At 48.9% G+C, this 27253-nt stretch overlaps 1 protein-coding gene across 2 annotated transcripts in view; it reads right to left on the bottom strand.

The window, feature by feature from the left end:
* Nucleotides 1-848: 848 nt before the first annotated feature.
* ADAMTS10 (ADAM metallopeptidase with thrombospondin type 1 motif 10) overlaps nucleotides 849-27253 on the bottom strand; it is a 208783-nt gene continuing 182378 nt past the window's right edge. The window contains exons 23-25 of one of the 2 annotated variants that reach the window (XM_030217418.1): nucleotides 18824-19000; nucleotides 13340-13496; nucleotides 849-2330 (exon numbers count right to left, since the gene is read on the bottom strand). In XM_030217418.1, coding sequence (XP_030073278.1) covers nucleotides 2221-2330; nucleotides 13340-13496; nucleotides 18824-19000 — 444 coding nt within the window. In that variant the 3' untranslated portion in view covers nucleotides 849-2220. Of the gene's footprint in view, nucleotides 2331-13339; nucleotides 13497-18798; nucleotides 19001-27253 lie in introns of those variants that run through there. The other variant, XM_030217419.1, reaches the window with a different exon arrangement.

Here is a 27253-nt window from a genome sequence, read left to right as displayed (position 1 = left end):
AGCCAAAAATATGCACAAAGTGCAAAAATCAGGGCGGGCTGGGGGTAAAGAGCAGTAAAGTATGAGTGGGAATAATGTACAAAGTCCACAGGGTCAGCATCATCTCCTGTGCAGGATGAAGTGAAGCACTGATTATCATCAGAGCAGGGGCATAGCTAGGTGGGGAACGGGGGCAAGGGCCCCCACAGATTTAGCCCTGGCCCCCCCTGCTTTCACCCCCCGCCGCCGACCCTCCCCTGCCACATTTGACCCCCCCCCTTCTGCCGCCGCCAACCCTCCTCCGCCGCCAGGTACCTTTGCTGGCGGAGGTCCCCAACCCCCGCCAGCTGAAGCCCTCGTCAGTGCCGGTCTCCAGTGTGTTGCTGCTCTGGATTCTGTTTCTGTGAGTCCTGACATCCTGCATGTAGGAACATGCAGGACGTCAGGACTCACAGAAACAGAATCCAGATCAGCAAACGTGCCGGACTCGGAGAACGGCGCTGAAGGGGACTTTGGCTAGCGGGGGTTGGGGACCCCCGCCAGCAAAGGTACCTGGCGGTGGCAGGGGAGGATTAGCAGCGGCGGGAGGGGGGGGTCGAAAGGGATATGGCAGGGGCGGCGGTGCCGGGGGGAGGGATCAAAAGTGGCAGGGGGGGATTGATGGTGCCAGGGGGGGCTAAAATGTGCCCCCTCACCTTGGGCTCTGGACCCCCCTCCCGCCGGTCTGACTATGCCTCTGCATCAAATACAGACACGACACTGATAGATGTACAGTAAAATATAAATATAATACAGACAACTGAACAAGGAATTCAGGACAGATTGATTTTTTTTATTATTATTTTAAATATGAAGTGAGGCCATAATAAAAGGTGCACACCTTTTATTCCAAAACATTTATAAAATTTAATAAATAAAGTATATTAGTTCAGAAGAGAAAGAAAACCTTGGAGTAAGACAAGAAAGAGTAATAGAGCTAAGAAATTTGAAAACTGACATTTTTAGCAATCAAGCTGATACTAATACAATAATGCTGGAATTATTTGGGAATTAATAATGGGAGCAATATAATCAAGGTATTAATCTATTTCAGCTTAAATTATACTAAAAATTACTAATAGAGTGAAACATATAAGTCCCGTGAACATGTCTTTCATTTATGGCAACTTCTACTAAATTTCAGGGGTCCTTTTACAAAGTGGCGGCAAGCCCAATGTGGGCTTACTGCACGCTTAAACTGAACTACCGCTGGGGCAACACAGCCGCCAGTAGTAGTTCTGGATTGAGCATGTGCACCATTTCCAGCGTTCCCCAGAAATTTATATTTGTCTAGCGTAGCGTTAACCCGGCGGTAATTGGGCATCAATGGGTAGCAATTAAGTGCTCTCTGCCGCACTGCCATGCAGTAAGAGCTATCTTACTGCATGGCCATTTTTTTTGGGGGGGGGAGAGGGGCTTTTTACCCGCTGCAATAAAAAGAACCCTGGCGCATGGGAAAAACGGCTCCTTTTCTCGCAGCTTTATAAAAGGACCCCTTAGATTTCTAGGTTGCTCAGCTGTTTGCACCTAGGTAAAATCTCAATCAAATTGTGTTCTGGCAAAATTATAAAGAATGAAACACCCCTTTATTAAATTTAAGCACCATATTAACAAGGGTGGTCTTCCTTATAATTACCAGATAAAGAAATTCCACCAAATCCCCTCTATTCAGCCCCTCCCCAATCAGAAGTGTGCAAACTGAATTGAAGGAACACAAGGAAGAGGGAAGGGTATTTGGATATTACTTGCCTCGTGGGAAATAGGGAGGCTTAAATCCAGTCTTACGTTGCAATAGTAGATTTGGTCTGGCAAAAAGGTATCATTCAGATTATCAAAGTTATTAATATCATTATGCATAATGACAATGTTTAGCAAAGATCACTGACATGCTGCTGCTTTGAAATGTTGTGGCTCGACGGATGGATGGAGGGTGAAAGATAACTTGATAACTGGGTTAATCAGAGCGAGGCCTATGATGGGTACTGAACTGTGAGGTGAGTGAGGATATATGGGGATGGGGGAGCTCAGAATATATTTCCAGCTGTTGGATCCACTTGATAAGGGGTGGGGTAGCTCCAGGTTTGTTCCCCTGCCTGCTATCAAAGTACATTGGTTGTCATTTCCAGTTCTTCTGCGCAGGGGCTGGAGAGGGTGGAAGGTGAGGCAGGGGAGGGGGTGGGAGGGGAGGGCATTCTTTTCTTGTCAATGCCCCTGACATGTTTTACAGCACATTTGCCGGAAGTAAGGCCGACTGCAGAACTTAAATTTCAACACCAGGGGGCAGTAGGCCACCTTGTTCACATCCTTGCACTCTGAAAAGATGAAGAGAGAGAGACTTTTGTTAACATCAGTAATATGATTGCCTGTGGCATGCCTGACTATCCCTGCACTTACCACCCCAATACCTAAGATCATCATCAAATTTAGTAGGTTAGGGAGTGCTTTTCTTACCCAGCTCCACTGTTCCCTCTAACTGTGTGTTTATGTGTGCACATGTGACTCAGCAAACCTGTGCACAAGGGATAAAATTGCACGCATAGAAACTTCTGGTTCTGCCATATTGTCAAAGCAGCAAATGCAAGGAAACTGATGAGATCACTTTTGTCCGAACACAAGCAGCTGCTAAGCAAGGAGGAGTAGTGAAAAAAATTCCCAGCCCAACCCGCACCCAAAGGGAGCCCAAAAACAGCCCAAGCTGTTGAACGTCTGAGGAGTGGGAGGGTGGGGATGGGGTGCAGGGTCCCACCCGTTCAAGCGCGCACTGACTCCTCTCTTCTTCACACCATGTGGTTGACGTCTCCTCCTGTTATGCTCCTGCTCTGCTCCACCCTCCCTCCTCCTCCAGACCAGAGCGTGATGAGTCTTTATTAGTTGATGACCTCCTCAGGCACCTCACCCTCCTATTGAGCCTCATTCCAGCTCCAAATTTGACTAATAGGATGACAGTAAAGAGCCAGTACAAGAAGAAGAAAGCCGCCCAAAAAACCAAACTGTCTCAAGTCGCAATCTGCGACTGCCGGAAAGTGCCCACGGCCAGCAGAAATAACTTGCCTAAACTTGCTCAACTTCTAGAGCTTAGCTGAGGGTGGTGTTAGGCTTTCACTGCTTCTCCTTGATCTTTCCTGCTTAGCAGCTGCTTGTCTTTGGGATAAAGTAGTCTCAGATAATTTCCTTGCATTTGTGCAGCGGTGCCTTGTGCACCCCCTTCTGCCATTGTGCTCTCACTCCTGGGAAACCCATCTTGCCTGCTAACTTGCACAAATTCATTCTCAGTGCAACTTGAGAGAAACGATCACTAGCTGCTGTTGCAGTAAACACTTTGATTTTACTCAAAATTGGTTCTACATTTTACTTAAATATATCCCGTATATGTGTATTCATTCATAAGGATTATTAAACTTTTGAGGGTGTATACCTTTTTTCTGGGTCTTTATAGTCATGTGTTATTTTCAGCATTAAAAAAACTGAGGCTTAAATTAGTTGATGCTATGCTCCTAAGTAAATAAGTGTAGATGATCTTTTCCTGTGCTTTACTTCAGGGTTTGTGAATATGTGCTCTAGAGTAGATTGGTTAAGTCTTCCCTGAAAGACAGACCAAATGCAGTGATCACAGCCAAATAAAACTGTGCCCCCCTCCTCCCCTCCAAGGTGCAGAATAATGCCCCTATGGAGAGCCAACCCAGCTTGCAACCCCAAATTTGGGTTTTGTTGACCCCACAGGATTCCAGCCCACAGTTATCTTCAGGATGGTGGAATACTAAGTCTGGACAGAGTTTATTCAGAATGGGTGAATGTTAAAGATAGGAGGGAAAAACTTTGATGACTTTTAAATTCAGTAATGTAATGTAAGAATTCATATGGCAATAAAAATCGCAATGTCATTTTGCATCATTGTATTTAACATACATATAACATAGTAACAAAGTAGTTGACAGCAGATAAAGACCTGGACGGTCCATCCAGTCTGCTGAGGTGGAAGGAGGTGTTTCAGAGAGCTCTGCAGACTTCCAGTGGGAGGAGAGTGAGGCCTAACTCCCTCCCCAAGGATGTGGAGGGCCTCTGGGGAGCGTTCCCCAGGACAGGCCCAGGCCATGGGGCCTCTTGGGCTCAGGGACCAGAGGGTCAGGAAAAGCGGTCTCCTCCCTTGCAGTGCCGCAGGGAGGAGGGAAAGGAGCCCTGTGGATAGAAGAGGGCCAGACTCCAAGGGAGGAAGCCGGACTGGTACCCCCCTCATGGCCGCACGACGTCCAGCAGGTGAGGGGGGGAGAGAGCTGGCGGAGACCCTAGAGAAGAGCTGGTCTGAGAAGGAAAGAGTGGTAATGGAGATCTGTCAAGAGGCCCTGCCGGAGGTGGAGGAGGAAGGCAGTGAGGATAGTGACGATCTAGAGGAGGAAGAGCTTGTGGACTACTGCCAGGATCCAGAGGACCCGGCCAGTGGCATAATTAAAATGGTGAAGAGAATTAAAAGTACGGAGAAGGAGGTGGTGGACCTGGGGAAGCGAGTCAAAATGGCAAAAGCCCTGAGCAGGCTGGCCCCAGCAGAGCATCGCAAGACCTATATGAAAGAGGAAACCAGGCTGCTTAGGCTTCTCCAGAGAAAAGAACAGCTGCTGAGGGCCCTGAGGAAAGGCCCTGGAAATCCTCTGAGAGAACTCTATATCAACAGAGACAGGATGGCCTCGGGGGGACAGGCCCCGTCAGCCTCGGTACAGTGGAAGCAACAAACAGAGCAGGAAGGAATCAGCCCAGTCTTTGGACCCCAGAACATTGAAGCATCAGGGGAGCTGCCAGGAACTAGCACCCAAAATACATTGAAATTCATGCAATGCCTTGCTAGTCAGTCTGGGCCAATGCAGGCAGCTTCTGGAGTAAGCAGGACTGAAGGTGGGGCTGTGGAAGCCTCATTGAGAGCACCTGAGTGTGGGAGAACAGAACAGGAAAAAAACTTTAACACTAAGACTTTTCACATTGTTGAAACTGAGGCTGCAATTTCAGGAGAGAAACCTTTTTCCACAGAAGTGGTGGTGGAAGTTGAAACAGAGAACTTACCTGGAGAAGAGGAGGTTGTCCTGTTCCCATTGCCTGTAGTAGGAGCAGACGGCAAGGAAAAAATGCCTGGGAGGCCTCACCCACAAAGCTCTGAGGAGCAGGATGTTCCAGCCAATCAGCCTGCAGCAGGGCTAAGGACTGAAAGTGGAGATGTTCCAGCAGGGAGCTGCCTCTTAAAGGAGAATGCAGGAAGAAAGGCAGGTGAAGACAAGGAGTGGTTTTCCATAGAGAAAGCACAGGAGGCCACACAGTGTTCCCCACATAAAGGTTCAGAATGGCAAGGAACTGCACTGCCGGGTGGCGGGATGTCATGCCCGCCCAGCACATTGGAGCAGGAGGCGCCAGCCAATCGGGCTGGAGGAGCAGGGATGGCCGCAGAGGAGAATGCTACAGCGCAGGAGGATTCCCCATGTTTGGGAGAGCGAGTGGTGCTGGAGTGCGGGAAGCCACTCTTACTTTGCAAAACGGCAGAGCAGGAAGTCCCAACGAAGCAGGACGCCAGAGGGGAGACCAGTTCCCAGGAAAACAGCGGGCCCGCACAGGGAAAGCTGGAGCAGCACGTTGCAAGGAGGGACCCAGCACAGAGAGCAGGTTCCGGGGGGGAAGGAGGGGGGGAGGAGCGGGAGGTGTTTGCCTTGCAGTGTGCGCCAGAAGGAAACTTGACTGGTACCTTTGACTTTGCAGTTGGCCAGGCTGCAGGGGTGCGAGCCAGGGGGGAGTGTTCGGGCCGGGAGGGGAGGGTTGGCTCGGTGGGCGGGGGGGGGGGGTCAGGGGCATTGGGAGGGGAACAAGTATTTAGGGGAACCTGCTCTCACTGTCTCTAGCGAACGTGTTGAAGGGGACAATGGCAGGTTTTTTGCTGCAGGGGAAATGGTACAGAAGGACACTGTGAAGGCAGGGGATGTGCAAAGTCTGCTGATAGAAGGGAGAGAAGGGAGGGAGGCTGAGAGGGGAGGCAAGAGAGAGAGGGGGGGTACGGCGCAGCAGGAGCAGGGGGGTCTCAGTGCAGGAGATGGAGGAGGGGGACGGTGGGGGGGTGCTCCATCCTTTGCGGCGGTAGTAGGTGGGAGGGGCGGGCGCAGGGGGAATGGGGGGGCAGGAAGCATTGGGGAAGGATGGGGGGGAGGGTGGGGGGGCCAGGTTCCCAAAAGGAGGAATGTGATTCAGTTAAGGTGGGTGGGGGAGGGGGGGATGCCAAGTAGGGATGAGGCCCTGAAGTTGGTCCTGGGTTTAGGATTTCTCCCAGAGGACCTCTATGCCTGTATCCACCCGGTGAATATCCCAGAGTATGATGTTAGTTTTCTGACCCAGCGAGGCATGGAGGTCTTCTGGGAGAAATACGAGGGGGTAAGGGGGAAAGGGGATTGGAGAAACTTTAGGGCCGTACCGATCAGCAGACCTGACCTGGTGCAGGTAACCCTGCTGGTCCGAAATGAATCCATTTCAGGGGCGGACCTGGCCTTCTGGCTACAGCGGTATGCAGAATTGCGTACCCCCTTGTCCAAACTCCCTGACCCCAGTAGGGTGTGGGCGGGAGGATGGTGTGCGCAGGTTAGGCTGAAGCAGGCAGGACACGTGACCCAGCACATTCCCTCCGCGGCGTTCATTGGCAGGGATCGGATCCTCTGCTTTTACAAGGGGCAGCCGCGGCAATGTCACAAGTGCGGGTCATTCAGACATTTTAGTATGTCGTGCCCAGTACGGCAGTGTGGGAAGTGCGGGTCTAAGGAGCATCCTACGGAGTCTTGTGCATCTATCCGGTGTAATTTGTGTGGGGGTCTGGGGCATGCATTCAGAGCTTGCCCTTGGGCCTCCCATAACGGGGGAGAGGAGGACATGGGAGGGGGCGGTCCAGTTCAGAGGGAGAGGGGGGGGAGTGAATGTAGGGCGAGATCAGGTTCCCGGGGTGGGGGGGAAAGGAGCTGCGGAGGGACAGGGAGTGGGAGGTGGGGAAGGGTTGGGGGAAGGGCGGAAGCGGCAGGACGGGGCAGATGAGGGTTGGACGCGGGTGTCAAAAAAACAACGGAAGGTGACGGGGGTACGGGAGGAAGGGGGAGGGGAGGCAGGAATGGGGATAGAAGTAGAGAACAGATTTAGGGGATTGGAAGATGAGGGAGGGGGTGACGAACTGGCAGGAGAGGAAGGAGAGGATGGGATGAGCCGGCAGGATGGGTTGGACAGCATGGCAGACGCTGGAAAGGGAACAGCGGGTAAAAGGAAGAAGAAGAAGAGGGAGAAGGTTTTGAGGGACGAAGAGGAGGAAATGGTAGTGGAGGAGGTCGGGGAGGTGGGGGGCAGATTGGGGGGGGCTGAAGGGAGGGTGGGGGAGAAAAGGAGGGTAGGACAGGAGGCAGGGATGAAGGCAAGAGAGGAGAGGGAGGATGGGCTGGAGGCAGGATTGATGGAGGGGGTCGAAAAAGGGGCAGAAGGGGCGGGAGAGGAGGCAGGGGGGGGAGAGTCAGTGGACGACTCCCAAGGAGGGAGGGAGGTGGGCGAAGAAAAGAGGAAGAAGGGGAGGAAGAAAGTAAGGAATGGGGGGGGGCTTTTTGAGCTAGGGGTCCGGGACTGGGCGGACGAGGAAGGGGAGGGTGAAGGGGAAGGGATCCCTGGAGGTAGTATGGAGCAGAGGGAAGGTAGCCAGGAGGGCGGGGGGTATGGAACGGCACAATGATGGCTGGACTGCTGTTAACATTCGCCACACTTAATGTGGCTAGTGTCGCCTCCCAGAGGGCGAGATGCTTGGCGTTCGATGGCCTCTCTGCCGTGGCGGCGGACTGTTTTCTTCTGCAGGAGACCAGGCTGCGAACGCTGGAGGAGGTTCGGCGGGCAAAGCAGGCCTGGAGATGGGGGCCCTCTATTTGGGGTCTGGCAGGGGAACGGTATGGGGGGATAGGCATCCTCTTCAAAACATTTAAAGTAGAGATCCAGAGGGTTGTGGAGCTGGGAATTGGGAGGTGTCTGGTGTTAGATATGAGATTGCGGGGGGTGGCTTTGCGGGTGATTAACATCTACGGGCCGCAAAGCAAACGGGGAAGGGCAGCACTGTTTGGGAAAATTCGGCCGTACCTTTACACCTCACGGCAGCTAGTTTGGGGGGGGGATTTTAACACAGTCCTGAGGAAGGAGGATAGGGGGGGGAGGGCGGCGCAAGTAGGTTACGATGGGGTACGGCTAGCAGGGATCATGAAGGGAGCGGGATTGGTGGACGCGCACATAGAGTTTGGTGGTGGGACGCAGGGTTTCACTTTTGCCCGGGGCACTTGTAGAAGTAGAATCGACCGGTTTTTAGTTCGGGGAGGGGCGTGTGGGAAGGCACCAAGGGTGGTAGAGGTTGATTTCTCAGACCACAAGATGGTGCTGGTCGAGCTGGGGGGAGGGGGGATTCACGGATTGGGGAAAGGATTGTGGCGTTTAAATCAGAAATGGTTGAGGGAGGGGGTGTTGTACCAGGAGTATCTGGAGTTTCTGGCAGACCAGGTATCCATTCAGGGTGTCTTCCCTTCCCTAGGAGACTGGTGGGAAGTTTTGAAACACCGCACCAGGGGGTTCTTTCTCCGTCAGGCGAGGAGGCAGGGGAGGGAGGTCACCCGGCTAGGAACTGCTCTGAGGAAGCGAAGGGACAATTTGATTTCCAGGGGAGGGAAGAGGGAGGACATTGAGGCCTTGCAGCAGGAGGTGGAACGGGTACAATACAATCGGTACTCTTCCCTCGTCTATGAGCGGGACTTCGGGAAGCTGCTCAGCCCGAACCCTTATGACTGCTGTAAGGAAAGAAGGGAGAGGAGGGTGGTAGAGGGGTTAAGGGATGAGGGGGGGACGCTCCAGCAGTCTAGGGAAGGTATCTTGCAGGTGGTGGGGACCCACTTTGGGCGGGTCTTTTTCGACCAACAGTTGGGGGAGGAGGCCATGGCGAGGTACATTGAGGAAACCCCAGGGGTGGGTAAGGGGGGGCCTCATCTTCGGGCCTTGCTGCGGCCGTGGACGCTGCGGGAGGTACAGGAGGCCATTGGGGCCTTGCGGCGCAGGACGGCGCCGGGGCCAGACGGACTCCCGGCAGAGTTCTACCAGCGGTTTAGGGATCAGTTGGCGCCAGTCTTGTTGGCAATCTGGGAGGCGGCACGAACAGGGGGATCCTTGCCTGAGTCGATGGGGGCATCAGCTTTGGTCCTCCTTAGCAAAGGCAAGGACCCCCAGGATGTGGCAAATTGGCGGCCGATTGCACTTCTGAACACCGACCGGAAGATCTTCGCTCACATGCTCCTTGCCCGCATGGGGAAGATCTCCGGGGAAGTGCTGGCAGCCCCGCAGGGGTGTGGGGTCCCGGGAAGGGGGGTGCTAGAGGCAGTGGCCTGGGTGAGGGAGGGTCTGGAACGTAGTCGGGTGGGAGAGGGCAGGCTGGTCGTGGCCTTGGACCAGGACAAGGCTTTCGACCGAGTGCAGTGGGGTTTTTTATGGAAGGTCCTAGACCACTATGGATTCCCGGGGGAATGGATCGCGCAACTTCAGTTATTGTATGCGGGGGCGCGATTCTTTCCCCTGGTGAATGGATGGAGGGGGGTGGAGGTGGGGATCTCGGCGGGGGTGCGGCAGGGGTGCCCGTTGAGCCCCCTGCTGTACGCTTTCGCCATTGATCCCCTGGTGAGGAGGCTGGAAGGGGGGGGGGAGGACGGGCTCAGAGGAGTGGAGGTAGGCAAAGGGAATGTGTTGCGAGTCATCGCCTATGCGGACGATATCACCGTCTGGGTGGCGGATCGCAGGGAGGGGAGGAGGCTGCAGGAGATCCTTGCAGCATACTCCCAGGCTTCGGGGTCTCGGGTAAACCTGGGCAAGAGCACCAGCTTGTGGGTGGGGCCAGAGGGACGGCGGTTTAATTTAGGTGGAGGGTTCCCGGATGGGATAGAGAAAATGAGGGTTTTGGGAGTGTATTTTGGGGGAGGGGATTACAGGCGGGAAAATTGGGAACAAAGGATAGCGGAGGCGAGGGAGAAGGTGGACCGCTGGAAGGGGTGGCGGATGCCCATGGAGGACCGGGTCCGGTTGCTGAAGAGCCAGGTGGTGCCCATGTTCCTGTTCCTGAGCTACATCTGTCTCCTGCCGGAACGCTGTTTCACGGCAATTTACAGCGTGTTCTTTCAACTCCTGTGGGGGAACAGGATGAACCCAGTTCGACGTAATTTCACTTACCGGTCACGGGAGGAAGGGGGGGTGGGAATGGTAAACCCAGTCTTGCTATTCTCCTCCCTCTTCATCCAGTTTAACCTGGGGCGGGCGGGGGGTCTGAATGCCCCAGGATGGGTACACAGTGTTGTCCAGTGGTGGGAGGGATTCTGGGGTCCTTGGTTGGGGGGAGGTAGGGTGGGACGGTTGCGGAAAGGGTTCCCGGAGGGGGTAGGCTACTATAAATCTTTGGTAAAGCTGGTTCGGCTGTGGGACATTACATGGGAGGAAGTTAGGGCAGGGCAGAGGGAGATCTGGGTGGAGCGGGTTCGCTCCCAACGCTTCTCCTCTCCCCTGGCTCTTAGGGATGCTCCAGAGCCCGTGCTGAGGCAGGGCCTGCGTTTTATTTCATCCAAACGCATCCCACACAAGTACAGGGACATTGCTTGGCTGTCCCTACATGGCAGGTTGTATGTTAGGGCAAACCTTCGGTGTAGGAACCAGCAGGACCGAGACTGCCCGAGGGGGGAGTGTGCTGGCCGGCTGGAGACCATGGACCACTTCCTGAAGGAGTGTCCATTCTCCGTAGCGGTTTGCCGGAGAGTGGCTGCCTTGCTGGCCATCCCCAGCTTCACGTCCTACACCTATGCGGACTGGGTGTATGGGAGGCAGGGGGAGACGGGGCGGCTAGAGCCAGGTACCGCCTTTCTAATCTCAGTTATCATCAGATACTGCCTATGGATGGCTCGCTGCGGGGTGTCCCTGGGCCAGGAGTGCAGGTCTGCTGAGCAGGTCTCCTGGGACGTTGTCCGAGCTGTCCAGGAAGTGGCCCGATGGGAACGGGTGGAGGTGGGGGTAAAGACCTTTGGGGTTTGGTGGAAGCATGTACGCTTGAAGATGAGTTGAATGTTTGGGGGGGGTTGGGGGGGGACGGTTTTTTGTGTAAAATTTGCATTTTTGTATAAAAGTATAGAGGGGCTGGCTTTATAACTGCACAGTGTAATGTATTGAAATTTGATTTTCCGCTTTCATTTAATAAAGGAATTCTCCAGTCTGCCTAACAAGATACATCATACCTTATGTTATGAGTTTGATACTTCATATATTTACCTGATCTTGATTTGTCCTTGCCATTTTCAGGGCATAGACGTAGAAGTCTGCCTGGCACAGTCCTTGTTCTAAAACTTCAAAAGTTGTCAACAAAGTCCCTGAAGAGATCCACTGCAACCCATCCAAATCTATTCAGCCACGATCAGGGCACAGACCGTAGAAGTTTGCCCAGCACTGGTTTGCTTCTCAGTTATCGATGGTGCTACCTAATGTCCGCTAAGCTTCTTTGAACCCATTCCTTCTCAACAGGTTTCCTTTGTGCTTATCCCAAGCATTTTTAAATTGCATTACCTTTTTATCTCCACTATCTCCTGCAGGAGGGCATTCCAGGTATCTACTACCCTCTCAGTAAAAAATTGTTCCTGACGTTATTCTTGAGTTGGCCCCCTTTCAATCTTAACTCAAGTCCTCTAGTTCTACCATCATCCCGTCTCTGGAAAAGGTTTGTTGTGGATTAACACCTTTCAAATATTTGAATGTGTGTATCATGTTACCTCTGCTTCTCCTTTCCTTCAGGGTATATATGTTCAGGTCATCAAGCCTCTCCTTGTATGTCTTGCTACGCAAACCCCATATCATTTTTGTCGCTTTTCTTTGAACCGCTTCCAGTCTTTTTACATCCTTAGCAAGATACGGCCTCCAAAACTGAACACAATACTCCAAGTGGGGCCTCACCAATGACTTGTACAGGGGCATCAACACCCCCTTTCTTCTGCTGGTTATACCCCTCTCTATGCAGCATAGCATTCTTCTGGCTGCGGCCATCGTCTTGTCTGTTTATAATTATTTACTTTAACAGTCGGGTGAGCCAACTAATGTCATTATAACCAGGGGCGTAGCCAGACTTCGGCGGGAGGGGGTTCCAGAGCCCGAGGTGAGGGGGCACATTTTAGCCCCCTCTGGCGCTGCCAACCTCCCCCCCCCGCCATTGCTGAACCCCCCCTCCTGCTATTGCCGAACCCCCCCGCCACCAACTTTGACCCTCCCCTGCCGACGACTCTCTCGACCCCCCCTCCTGCCGCCAACCCGCCGTCGCCTACCTTGGCTGGCGGGGGACCCCAACCCCCGCCAGCTGAGCCAAGGTCCTCTTCTTCCTAATCCCGCACAAGGCTTCGTTCTGGTCGAGAGGGTTATCGGCAGGGGGGGTCCAGGGGCAAATCTACGGGGACCCAGGCCCCCGTGGCCCCATACTGGCTATGCCACTGGTTATAACCACTGCAGTATATTTCTATGACCTGTGCACAAATTCTAATTTGGATTAAAGAAATCTGCACAGATGATATCTTTTGCGCATACAACCTTTAAAAAAAATAGAGGAAATACTTCCCTTTAGTGTTACCAACCAGTTCCACGTCACTTGCTTTATTACAGGTCCACAGCTACCGGGGTGGGGGAGGTTGGGTGGAACCAGAACTAGCTCTACCTTTTCCAGATGTGGATTATAAATATTTTAATTAAATTATGTTAATGTACTTGTAAAGAACTGAAGGGCCACATAAAAATTCAGCTAGTCTTTATGCCTTCACTTGGTTTCCACAGTTCAGAACTAGCACTGAGGCATCTTTTGCCCAAGGTGTTAATTCTCTAAAGATTCTGGAAAGGAACAGGACTTAAAAAACAAACAAACATTCCTTTCCCTTTTCTTACTCCTGCCTTTTGTATCTGTTTTTCCCATCTACCTCTATACCTCTCATCTTTTCATGATCTCATATCTTTTCCAACCATTCCTCTCCTACTAGTTTCATAAACCTCACTTTTTTCTTGTCACTTACTTCAACTCACTCCTACCATCTCACTTCCGTCACTTACCCTTTCTGTCCTCTTCATTCTACCCTAATATGCCCAGGTCACTTGTCTCCTGGCTCTTCTCTGTGATTCTTCTGGGCAACAAAATGTAAGTGTCCCTAAATTGATCTTACAGTTCTAGGACCACAAGGTTTAAGAGGACCAGTCAACATTTCCAGCTTAACCCTTTTCACACACTGCCACCCAGGGTCATACTTACCATCTGGATTGTCTGTGGGTCCTGCCTCACACTTAGTCTCGCATTGCTGCATGGCTGCTGGCCGCAGTGACTCCAAGCACTCATTAGATGGTTGACCTGTGTGTGCCAAGCACTGAACGGAGCGCTTCTGCTGTCCAAAGCCACACTGGGCAGAGCACTAGGGGAAGACATCAGAAATGCAGCCTTAGATACGGTTCCAGGTGCTTGACAACCCTACCTACTAAAGCTCTCATACGCCCAAGTGATGGAGTATAACCGTGCTTGATTCAACTCTGGATATTTTCAAGGAAACCACTGGATAGATTCCTGGACATGGAAAAGACATAAGCATGTCCCTGATTCATGGTGACTGTTAATATCTTTTAAACACATAAGAAGTGCTATTTTGGCCAATTTGGGTTGCTAGGAAGTACCCAGCAGATCCCAAAAAGAAAGATCCATTTCTTGTTGCACATCCCCAGGAAAAACAGTGGCTTTTCCCAAGTCTACCTGGCTAATAAATGTTTATAGACTTTTCCCAAGCCAGCTATGTTAGATGCCCTGAACACATTCTCCAGGAACAAATTCTACAGCATCGTAGTGCACAGAGTGAAAAAAAAATGCTTCCTCTAATTTGTTTTAAATCTGTTACCTGTTATTTTCCTGGAATGTCACATAGAGACGTATTTTCAAAGCATTTAGAATTACAAAGTTCCATAGTAACCTCTGGAACTATGTAAGTCCAAGTGCTTTGAAAATGAGCCCCATTGTCATATTTGTAAAGATAAACAACTGCTCCCTATTTTCCTGTTCTATTTTTGTCAGTCATATCCCTCTCAGTTATCTCTTCTCCAAGCTGAAGAGCCCTAACCTTTAAGGGGTCCTTTTACTAAGGTGCACTAAAAAAATGGCCTGCGGTACTGTAGGCGCGGGTTTTGGGCGCACGCAGAATCATTTTTCAGCGCACCTGTAAAAAAGGTCTTTTTAAAATTTTTGCTGAAAATGGATGTGTGGCAAAATGAAATTTGCTCTGCGTCCATTTTGGGTCTGAGACCTTACCGCCAACCATTGACCTAGTGGTAAAGTTTCACGTGGTAACTGGGTGGTAATGACCTACGCGCACCAAATGCCACTTGGTGTGCGTCCGATACACATCTACACTTGTCCAACATTCACCCAACAAAGGCCTCTTGTTTTGCCAACGGCTGCTTCAGGGATTGTTTCTCATGCATTCAACTCAACAACAAGATTGTGCCAAAGTTTTAAAGAATGCCATCACTTTCTGTCAGCCAATTTACAGAGCTATTATCTCTTGAAGTGAAAGTGGTTAGAAATATGCTTTCCATTCCACAGAAACATTCAAACCACCAGGCATTGTTCCCTCTGTCTGAGGCATCTGTGTAGATCACTCCTACATTTGGATACCTCAACTGGTAAATGGCCATACAACACAGAGCTTGGACAGAATGTTTATGTCGCAAACAGTGCTTTACCAAAGATGCCTTAAGTTTCAGTGTCTTTATATAATGTTGGTATTCTATCATACTCGCCCTGAACTGACGAGAAATCTGACCCACATGTAATAACCAGGATACAAGTAGGCAAGCAGTCTGCTAGTCCCAAAAGGATGGTAGTCATAGAAGCAGACATGGTTAATGTAGGATAAAAGATTTTTTTTGGAGAATCAAATAATAATCAAGCCCGACGACCATGTTTCAACCAGCAAGGGCTGCTTCAGGAGCAAAACATTGTAGTTAAAACAAATAGAACCATAAATATCACAAAATCACATAAAGTCATAATAGAACCATAACAGATATATAGACAACCACATCAGTATCAGATGATAGGAAATAATAAATAAGAAACAGATAATTATATCAAACAGCAAATATAAATAAATGAATAAATAGTTATATGAAAAAAGTGCATCTCCAAAAACATGCAAAGTAACATACTACATTGACAAACATCAAAATATGTGTGGACCAAAATAAGGCACATAACATACCCTGATGGTCTAAACCTTTCACTTCACCATAGGCAATACTAAAATAGTGCAAAACATATTAAAACTTAATCTCGTCTATAGATGACATCTAAGGCATTTTAAAATAATCAAAAACTCCAGAAGAAATATTTAGAGTAACCAAAATCAATTACTAGGACCTCCAAACTCCAGGGGTACTTTGTCTGGCAGCATCTAATGTCAGTGAGTGTAGTTCCTCTTTTAAAGCAATGCTGGGTCACATGACACACACACAGTGCTATACAGCAGAAAATAAAACTGAATTCTACTTTTTTTGGCTTACTGCTACACTATCCTTTAAAAGAACCAAAACAACTTTGGAGTTGATACAGGGGCGTAGCCAAGGGTGGGCCTGGACGGGCCCAGGCCCAGCCCCAGCCGCGTTTGCTCCAGGCCCGCCCAGCCTCTTCTGCCTCTCTCCCTGTCCATGTGGTCTGCTCACTTTTACTGCCCTGAAGCACTGTTCTCCCTCCAGCACCGGCGATTCCCATAGCCAGCCTACTGCCAGCGTGCGTCGTCAGGGCCTCTTCTCAGGCACGTCCCGCCTACTTTGCAACTTCCTGCGTCCCACCTTTGCGGAAAACAGCAAGTTGCAGAGTAGGTGGGACGTGCCTGAGAAGAGGCTCCGACGATGTGCGCTGGCAGAAGGCTGGCTATAGGAATCGCCGGTGCTGGAGGGAGAATGGCACTTCAGGTCAGTAAAAATGACCAGAACTGACCATATGCAGGGGGCTGTCGCAGGGGGGGGGGGGGGTAGCGGGTGGAGAGGAAATGCGAGGCCTGTGCCCACCCAGTCCACCTCCAGGCCCATCTAAAAATTAAACTCTGGCTACGCTACTGGTTGACAAAAACATGGATTAAGTTTAAAAAACACTAAAAAAAAACAAACCCAAGAGGTGACAAAGCACTTGTACTTCGTTACAGTACCTAAGTACAATTGGCAGCACTTTTACTTGTAACGAGTTACCTTTTTTTTTTTGCAATACTTTTTACTTGCAATGAGTTACATTTAAGCTGTACTTTGTACTTAATAACAAAGTACAAATTTGGAAAGAAGTTAAAAAAAGTGCTTTCCATCCTTCTGCTTCTCTCCCTCTATAGGCTTCCCAAGCAATGTCAGATGTGACTTGTAGCTGATTGAGCTCGAACCTTTGTTTACCCTTACAGGCTTATTTTCGAAAGAGAAGGGCGCCTATCTTTCGACGCAAATCGGGACATGGGCGTCCTTCTCCCAGGGTCGCCCAAATCAGCATAATCGAAAGCCGAACACCTGGATGCTTTCCCCTCCTTTTTTCTCTTCTTTCCTTTCTCTTTTTTCCTTTCCCACCTGTTGTGTTTCTTGCTTCCTATGTTTTTCCATCATTGTTTTCCTGTTATTTGTATTCTTGGAAATTAATAAAATATTTGGAAAAGAAAGCCGATTTTGGGCGTCCTCAACTGCTTTCCATCGCGGGGACAACCAAAGTTCACGGGGGCATGTCGGAAGCGTAGCGAAGGCGGGACTGGGGCATGGCTAGCACATGGGCATCCTCGACCGATAATGGAAAAAAGAAGGACGTCCCTGATGAGCACTTGGGCGACTTTACTTGGTCCATTTTTTTTATGACCAAGCCTCAAAAAGGTGCCCGAACTGACAGTATGCAGGTCCGTGGAGCAGTTTTAGTGGATGCAGTGCACTTCAGCCAGGCAGACCCAGGCCCATCCCCCCCTACCTGTTACACTTGTGGTGGTAAATGTGAGCCCTTCAAAACCCACCAGAAACCCACTGTACCCACATGTAGGTGCCCACTTCACCCCTTAGGGCTATGGTAGTGGTGTACAGTTGTGGGGAATGGGTTTTGGGGGGCTCAGAACACAAGGTAAGGGAGCTATGCACCTGGGAGCAATTTGTGAAGTCCACTGCAGTGCCCCCTAGGGTGCCCGGTTGGTGTCCTGGCATGTCTGGGGGACCAGTGCACTATGAATGCTGGCTCCTCCCACAACCAAATGGCTTGGATTTGGTCGTTTCTGAGATGGGCGACCTCGATTTCCATTATGGCCGAAAATTGGGGACGACCATCTCTAAGGAGGACCATCTCTAAGGTTGACCTAAATTTCGCGATTTGGGTGTCCCCGACCGTATTATCAAAATGAAAGATGGACGCCCATCTTGTTTCAATAATATGGGTTTCCCCATCCCTTCACCGAGACGTCCTGCGATGACGTCCTCAGGAAAACTTGGGCACCCCTTTCGATTATGCCCCTCTTAGTTCTTTTCAATACCAATTAATTACAAAGCACATACTTGGTTTGGTGTGGATGGCTAGTTCCTATGATGCTATATGAGAAGAACCCTAATTTAATTGTAGACAGTTTTCACTGAGTCGGAGTACACAATATTCTGAATTATTTAATTTTAAATATTTTTTCCTCTGGTTGAAAGGTATGAGTCAATGATAAGAGTCGTGACCCTGGATAAAGCTTGGATTTGTAAAGCAAGTTTTTGTGAGTAATGTCTGCTTTCATTATATATGTGCTCTAGGGAATAATCCTTGAGCAAACAGCTACTGAATATTTTGGATCATATTGATAGTTTGCTCTCTCCATTTGTGATTTTCTTTCTTATTAAGCCAAGTTTAGCCATATGACCAGTAATTTTGTTCTTATCAATAGTCTTCTTCACCATTTTATCTGACACCAATGTCAGACTCATTGATGTATATTTGAGTGTATGACAGTTCTTTCCTATCCTAAATGTAATTCTTTTCTGTTAACTGTTTTTTTTAATTGTAAACCAATGTGACCTGTCTCCAGACATGGCAGTATATTAAATTGTTTTAATAAACATAAACATATCTACTTGGGTCACCTCTGCAGCCCTTTTTAACAGTTGGTTACACTGGTTACCCTCTAGTTGTTACAGCTCACAAGCATCAACTTGCATTAACTCTTAACATTTTTAGGTGCTACCTTATGTCTTGTATACCTGCATGTATCTTACTGCTTAATAATGAGAAATAGCAATATTCCCTTTGCCCACTAGATGTTATTGCTCTGCATAGTGGAAAAACAGATAGATGGTGTGGATCTGAATCAGGAGAAGTAGGCAAAGAATGTGAGCATTTGACAGGTTGTGTCATGTCAGTCTGTGTGTATGAGATAGACAGACAAGCAATATTATGTAGTGTGAATACAAGAGTATCAAACAAGAAGCTGTGTTTATGTGTGTACATGAAAGAGAGAGTGAGGGAGAAGAGGCTATATGTGTATGTATGTTAAGAGAGAGCTAGAAAGAGAGACCGGAGAATATGTGTGTGTGTGACACAGAAAGGTGTTTTGATATCATAGGGTTACTGCTAAAACTACTGCTGACGCAGTTTTTATACTGCATTCCAATTGGATAGAATATCACTGCCACCTTTAGGCTCATATCTGGACTGTTCCTAGTCATGTAAGAGCTAGGAGACATTACCAGTAGGTGAGAGCAACCAGTGTACCTCTCCCCATTCAGTGGTTATCCAACGAGGAGGGGGGCAGCGACCCAGGTTGCACCTCATACTGGTCGTGGGTTTGTAGTCCTTAGGACACTGGGAGGTAGGCAACGTGCTGAGATGGTCTCCACTCTTGCAGAGGACAACACGGTGGCGAAAGCCTGGACCACAGCTTGGAGTGCACTATTCAAAGCAGAAACACACAGAAAAAAGGAACACAGTCACTGGATGCCTTATAAAATTTGTATTACCAGCACTGGGTTATTCCAGTGAAAACCAAAAGAGTAAAAACATTTATTATTCTATAAGAATCATGAACTTGAACACCAGATTTGGAATTTTATTGGATTTAACTACTTGCCTTTTCAAACTTCAAATCAGTGGCGTTCCTAGGGGGGCTGACACCCGGGGCGGATCGCTGATGCGCCCCGCCCCCCGGGTGCAGCACCCCCCGGATGCAGCGTGACCCCCCCCGGCGAAAGGACACCCCCCCGCAAAAGAACCCCCCCCGGGTGCACGCCGCTGGGGGGGTGCCGCGCGCGCCTGTCCTTCGTTCGTTCCATGCTCCCTCTGCCCTGGAACAGGAATCTGTTCCGGGGCAGAGGAAGCATGGAACGAACAAAGGACAGGCGCGCGCAGCACCCCCCCAGCAGCGTGCACCCGGGGCGAACCGCACCCCCCCTAGGAACGCTACTGCTTCAAATCAGGGTAAGCTACAATTCTAGTTCACTACCCAAGAGGGCTTACAATTTAAGTTGAATCTTAGGCAATGGAGGGTGAAGTGGCTTACCCTTAGAGCACAAGGAGATGTGGGATTTGAACCTCTAGCTTACCTAGTTCTCAGCCTGGATTGGCCACTGTTGTGAACAGGATGCTGGGCTCGATGGACCCTTGATCTTTTCCCAGTGTGGCATTACTTATGTACTTAGGTACTCCAACTACTAGGTTACTCCACTCAGATAACATTTTGTTTCTATTAGATCTAACTTGGTGTTGAAATTTACTGAGCTAAATGGTCAGACCCTGATTTTACACCCCAGAATTGGCACTGAAACTTGTGAGAGAGAATTCCACATTCTAGGAAAGTGATGGAAAGTGAAAAGGGTCAATATCAGATTACAGTGAGGCTGGTAATATAGGAATGGGTGGCAATGGTAGACTCAGACTAGGGTCACAAACTACAGGTGTCAAAGGAGATGGATGATGCTGACTTGCATTCCACTCCTAGTGGGGGGGAAAAAACTCCATCATTGTGGTGGTGTGTGTGTTTCATATGTGTCTTACTGTAAACCCCCCCCTGGTGGTGGAAGAATGTAATTACACTTAGTGGAATGTTACTTTTGACACAGTTAGATGTTAAATTGGGTTACCCTCCTCGACCCATAATGGAAAAAAAGGGCGTCCTTCACGAGCACTAGGACGACTTTACCTGGTTCTGTTTTTCTTATGACCAAGCCACATAAAGGTGCCCAAACTGACCAGATTACCAACGGAGAGATTCGGGGATCACCTCCCCTTACTCCCCCAGTGGTCACTAACCCCCTCCCACCCTAAAAAAACATCTTTAAAAATATTTTGTGCCAGCCTCTATGCAGACCTCAAATGTCATACTCAGGTCCATCACAGCAGTATGCAGGTCCCTGCAGCAGTTTTAGTGGGTGCAGTGCACTTCAGGCAGCCGGACCCAGGCCCACCCCCCCTACCTGTTACACTTGTGGTGGTAAATGTGAGCCCTCCAAAACCCACCAGAAACCCACTGTACCCACATCTAGGTGCCCCCTTCACCCGTAAGGGCTAAGGTAGTGGTGTACAGTGGTGGGTAGTAGGTTTTGGGGGCTCAGCACACAAGGTAAGGGAGCTACGTTCCTGGGAGCAATTTCTGAAGTCCACTGCAGTGTCCCCTAGGGTGCCCAGTTGGTGTCCTGGCATGTCAGGGGGACCAGTGCACTGCGAATGCTGGCTCCTCCCACGACCAAAGGGCTTGCATTTGGTCGTTTCTGAGATGGGCGTCCTTATTTTCCATTATCGGCGAAAATCAGAAATGACCAAGTCTAGGGACGACCATCTCTAAGGACGACCTAAATTTCAAGATTTGGGCGTCCCCGACTGTATTATCGAAACGAAAGATGGACACCCATCTTGTTTTGATAATACGGGTTTCCCTGCCCCTCCACCGGGACGTTTTGCGAGGATGTCCTCAGCGTCCCTTTTGATTATGCCCCTCCAAGTGTTTGTTTCAACTCACAGAACAGCTTTAAGGTAATAATTAATTCCTTTCCAATGTTTAACTACTTGTCCTTTTCTTTCTTCTTTAATTAAAGGAGAAATGGTATAATTATTACAACTCTTATGTTACTCAGTTACCTGATGCCATTTCTCACAGTATTTACCAATACATCAGACACAGATCACAAAATTACTCAACACACTTTTTTTTACAAATAAAATATATCAAAATCTTCCTTATAAATATACCACACACACACACACATATATCTTTTCAGCAACACAATAACCTTCTAATTGAAAAACCTAGCCTTTTTAGAATGGTTTAGGCTCACTATAGCCAGAAGCCAGCACAAGCTCGTCCTGTGTCTCTATGCCCTTGTGCACACTGCCCATAGCCAATTCCTCCCAGGATTTTTCAGCACCAAATGTCAATTGCCTTTCTGGGGCCTCCAGTAATTCCTCTCCTCCATCTCAGGGCTCTTGCCTGAGGGAGCATGGAGACAGTTACTTTACTGGCTGTCTCCCTCATGGCATCATCCGCAGAGTTCTCAGACCCTTCTCCAATATCTTTAGGAGTGGCCGAAATCATTCAGCTACATCTTCTATGAAGGCTAGATGAAACGTGTGCAGTGCATGCACTGTCAGCCTCGTGCCCAGCTCATGGTATTCATGAGCACCACCATTCGATGCCCTGGACTACCTCTCCCTGCTGCACTAGGAGGGCCTAAGTCTCTGATAGACCTAGAGTGCTGCAGCTGCAAGCACTTCCGAGTTCACGGCTAGAACTGTCTCTGCCCCCTGCAAGCATCAGTAGCACTTGAAGTCAGCACACACTATACCTATCACCAAAACCTTGCACTATGAAACCCTGTATGAGCCTCAAATGGCAGCCAAATAGCATGGCTCCTGGATCCTGCAGCCTCACTAGGACAGTAGCCCAGGAGCCACACCGAGAACCCATCTAACCTTGCATTAAAAAATTATGAATATTTTTATTTACACTATTTACAGTACTCTGCGTATATTTACAAACTTCAAGTGGATTACATAAAACAATAACAATGAAAACGAATTTGTTGGTTAAATTGTATTTCTTTTTTTTTCTCTCTCTCTTTAACCTATTATACTGTTAACCAAGAAACTGGAAAACTGAGGGACAATATAATTCAAGATTTTGGTTTTAACATTTAGAACTCTACATGATGGTACCCCTGATTATTTATCTTGACACATCATACCATATGTTCCTGCTAGATGTTTACGATATTTCAACAATCATAGATTAGTATTTCCATTACCCTCTCAACTAGTGGTGTGCTGGTAAATTTTTAACAACAGGCTCTCTCCTCGGTCCACCTCGGCGCCCCCCCCCCCACCTCTGCACCCCCCCATTCACCTCTACGCCCCCCCGTCCACCTCTGCACCCCCCCAAAAAAATTGCAGAGCTGGCTATAGCCGGGGGGGGGGGGGGGGGGCAATGCATTACTCTCTCCAGGAAAAAAAAATTAAATGATCCCAGGTTCCAATCTAATTCATGTTTAATGTGGGATAAAATGCCATAAATAAGTAAATAAATATAAACTTTTTAATGTTGAGCACCTGATTTTCAAAGTGAAAATATTCCAAACACTATAATGAAAATAAAATTATTTTTTTTTCTACCTTTGTTGTCTGGTGACTGTTTTTCTGATCATGCTGGCCCAGTATCCGATTCTGCTGCTATCTGTCCTCTTAACTCCGTTTCCAGGGCTTCCTTTCCATTTATTTCTTTCTTCCTTTCTTCTTCATTTCTGGTCCTCAGCTTCTGCCTATTTTCTTCATCCATGTGCAGTTTTTCTCCTCTCTTCCTTTTCCCTCATCTCATCTCCTTCCTCACTCTTCTCTCCCCTCTATCCATGTCCAGCATTTCTTCTCTCTCCCCTCCTCTCCCCTGCCTTCCATCCACCCATGTCCAGTGACCCTCCTGTCCCCTGCCCTCCATCCACCCATGTCCAGCAGTGACCCTCCTCTCCCCTGCCCTCCATCCACCCATGTCCAGTGACCCTCCTGTCCCCTGCCCTGCCCTGCATGCACCTATACCCAGCGATCCTCCTGTCCCCTGCCCTGCATGCACCCATGTTCAGCAGTGACCCTCCTCTCCCCTGCCCTCCATCCACCTATGTCCAGCAGTGACCCTCCTCTCCCCTGCCCTCCATCCACCCATGTCCAGTGACCCTCCTGTCCCCTGCCCTGCATGCACCTATACCCAGCGATCCTCCTGTCCCCTGCCCTGCATGCACCCATGTTCAGCAGTGACCCTTCTCCTCCCCTCCCCTCCATTCACAAATGCCCAGCGACTCCCTTCTCTCCCCTGCCACCCCTCCCGAGTTCGGCGAATTCAACTCCCTCCCTCCAGATCCGGTCCCTTACGTCAGCGACTTCTCGAATTCTTCGGGGTCGCTGCAAGCACTGACTCTCCCCCGCTGGCGCTGCAGGTTTGCGATTCAAAATGGCCGCCGAGACTTACAAGGGCGGCCTCCAAGACTTCGGCAGAAGTCTTGCGAGGCTGCCTCTGGAAGTCTCGGTGGCCATTTTTAAAATCCGAACCTGCAGCACCAGCGTGGGAGAGTCAGCGCTTGCAGCGACCCCGAAGAATTCGTGAAGTCGCTGACGTAAGGGACCGGATTGGGAGGAAGAGAGCCGGCTCACGCAATTCAACAACCGGCTTTGCTCGGCTCTTGCGAGCCGGTGCGAGCCGGCTCCAGCACACCACTGCTCTCAACTGCTCTGGGAAATTACATGAACCGCAGCTTTCTATTTTCTTGCTCCATATTTCTGGAATAACTTACCTTTGAGCCTGTGTTCAGAGTTCTCCTTAAAACAATTTAAAATTAATTTAACAACACGCCTCTTTACCCTGGCTTTTGATCTGAGTTAGTGTGGTCTTCTTTTTTGGTAGCGACAGCAGTCAGTCTCAGAGTCAGTTCCAGTGGTATAGCATTATTTTTGCATGTATTGTAGTTATGCTCGTTTTATTTTAATTTTATTTTTATTTGCAACAGCAACACAGAGAACAACAAAATACAATGCTGAAAAACAAAGCAGAAAAAAAACCATAACCAACATGGTGATATCGCTGCACATAAAAATACAACTACTACTAGACAGTAGGAAAATCCCATGCGATTTTTTTTTTTTTTGTTACATTTGTACCCCGCACTTTCCCACTCATGGCAGGCTCAATGCGGCTTACATGGGGCAATGGAGGGTTAAGTGACTTGCCCAGAGTCACAAGAAGCTGCTTGTGCCTGAAGTGGGAATTGAACTCAGTTCCTCAGGACCAAAGTCCACCACCCTGACCACTAGGCCACTCCTCCATTGTTGCTGTACATTTATGGAAGACAACATCCAAACCCTCAAATATCCATTTGGAAAATCAAACTAATACTTCCAAATACAGAACACAACAGATCTTACAAACATCCCAGACATCCTCCAGTCATACCAACTCACATCCCTAACCCACTCAACTGATGTGGTCAAATGAACAAGCTAAGCATTGGTCTATAAATGTACCCTATGAGCCCCCAATATCCTGCACCTTCGCATCTACTGATTTTGGATGGAGTTGCTGATATTATGTCCACAAAGCTACATAATGTGTATTATCTGGTTGTCTCGAACCTTTATATGCTGCTATTTCAAAAGTAGCTAGAGCCCTCATGCGGCCCTCCCATGACTGGAGTGAAGGCCCCTCCTCAGAAGTCCAGACAGATAATATAGATTTCTTAACTAGTAGCAGGGCATTGTAAATAAGCCTCCTACCCAGTAAAGAGATTCGTTGTTGCAAAAGGGTTTGTTGATCCCCTGAAAGAAGTGTACCATAACCCCACTGCAGTGTCCTATGAAGCACCTGCTGAAGGACATAAACCACTACTACTACTTATCATTTCTAAAGCGCTACTAGATGTACGCAGCGCTGATTCCATAATGTCAAAAGTAGCTAGAACCCTCATGCGGCCCTCCTATGACTGGAGCGAAGGCCCCTCCTCAGAAGTCCAGACAGATAATATAGATTTCTTAACTTTTGAAATAGCACTGATTCCATAATGTCAGCTTTGTGTACTCTAGAAAAGAGTGAAGGAGTGTCCCCTTGGCATGTTTTACATTTAATATAAGAGGGTCAAACAATTCAAAGGTACCCAGAGGCAGCCCATGCCGGGGAATGCAGCAATGTGCTGCATCATTGCAAAGGTGTGCAGGATCCAGAAACATGTGTCCACCGCTCATGGACCCATTCTCATTGCAGAAGTGCACAGCCCACAACGAGCGACCTCTGCTGTAAAGGCCAGCTGCACAGCCATTAAGCAAGTAAGTAAGAGCCACAGAGTCACAACAAATGTCATAAAACCAATGAATTAGACATGGTAAAAAAAAAAAAAAAGTCCCATCATATGAAATCCAAAGCCGGTACTGGCTTCACTGCATCCTGCCCAAATTGTTATTGGTGAACGTTCAACTTGTTCATGAAAACCTTGGCCTCCACCTTGCTAGACAAGATAACAGTTGTAACCACATGCCATACTCTCAGTTTAGCAGGTTATACCAACACCCTTACGATGTAAGTCATAACAATAAGGGGCAAGCTCCTTCCACTTTATTGCCACATGAATAGAGTACTCATTAAATAGCATGAGCTGCTGGCATTCATATTCCAATATGTCTACTTTTCAGTAAGCCTGTAAGTATCTAGCAATAGCAGGTTGAGACCTGGTGTCACTCTCGCGTTTAAGCCCAATCCGATGGGCACGCTTGCATTGAAACACTGTGACAGTTGGTACCAGTCCAAGATGTTGTGGTAGCCAGGTGGATAAGATATTATAGTCGTCTGAGTCTGACACCGACTCCGGTAGGTCAATGAGTCGAAGATTATCGCGGCAATTTCATGTTTTCATGTTCATCCACCAAATCCTTCAGGGTCGCCATTTCCATTTGCAAGGCTTCAATCTGCTGCACCATCTGTCGACTTTCATCCTCCTGGTTGGAAACCCTATGTTCCATATTGGACAAGCAATGGCTGTGAGTGTCAAAGCATTCTTTCATTTCATCAACTGCTGACTGCAATTTATTAAGACAGTCTTCCAAAGCAGCGGTGACTGTTCTAGATATTTCCTGGATCCATTCACTAGCCAGGACCGTGATCATGGCCTGTCCAACTGATCCATCCACCATCTTGAAGTCACTGGCTGTGGTTTTCTCATGGATTCCTCATTGCGATTTAGATGACATGCCTCCCACCCGGACGAGCGATCAGACCATACTCAGCCACAGAGGATCCCAAGCTTAAAAATCACAGAAATAAGAATTGTTGTAGCTGAAATTGGGCAGATGATGTGGAGGGGCATTTTCGATAGAAACGTTGAAGTTGGAATTTGGACGTCTTTGTAAAACGTCCAAATTCAGAGGCGGGGAAAAGGTCATTTTCGAAAAAAGATGGACATCCATCTTTGCGTTCGAAAATACCATGGATGTCCTTGGATTTGGATGTCTTTGATTTTTGCCCATTTTCGAAACCAAAAATGTCCAAGTCTAAAACGTCCAAATTCAAGCCATTTGGATGTAGGAGGAGCCAGCATTTGTAGTTCACTGGTCCCCCTGACATGCCAGGACAGCAATCGGGCACCCCAGGTACACAGCTCCCTTACCTTGTGTGTTGAGCCCCCCAACCCCCCCAACCCCCCCAAACCCCACTACCCCCTCCTGTACACCACTACCATAGCCCTTACGGGTGAAGGGGGCACCTATATGTGGGTACAGAGGGTTTCTGGTGGGTTTTGGAGGACTCACTGTTTCCGCCACAAATGTAACAGGTGGGGGGGGGGGGGTATGGGCCTGGATCCACCTGTCTGAAGTGCACTGCACCTACTACGAAACTACTTCAGGGACCTGCATGCTCTGTCATGGACCTGAGTATGACATCTGAGGCTGGCATAGAGGCTGGCAAGTAATATTTTTAATCATGTTTTTTGAGGGTGGGAGGGGGTTAGTGACCACTGGGGGAGTAAGGGGAGGTCACCCCTGATTCCCTCCAGTGGTCATCTGGTCATTTCGGGCACCTTTTTGTGTCTTATTTGTAATAAAAACAGGTCCGGGTGAAAACGTCCAAGTTTTAGTCATGGATGTCTTTGCTTTTTTACATTATGGCTCAAAGACGTCCAAGTCTTAGGA

This window comes from Microcaecilia unicolor, chromosome 11, assembly GCF_901765095.1.
Source record: "Microcaecilia unicolor chromosome 11, aMicUni1.1, whole genome shotgun sequence".
In the NCBI taxonomy this organism is placed as follows: domain Eukaryota; kingdom Metazoa; phylum Chordata; class Amphibia; order Gymnophiona; family Siphonopidae; genus Microcaecilia; species Microcaecilia unicolor.
The sequence above is the reverse complement of the archived record's forward strand: the minus strand, read 5'-3'. Positions and strand labels throughout refer to the sequence as shown.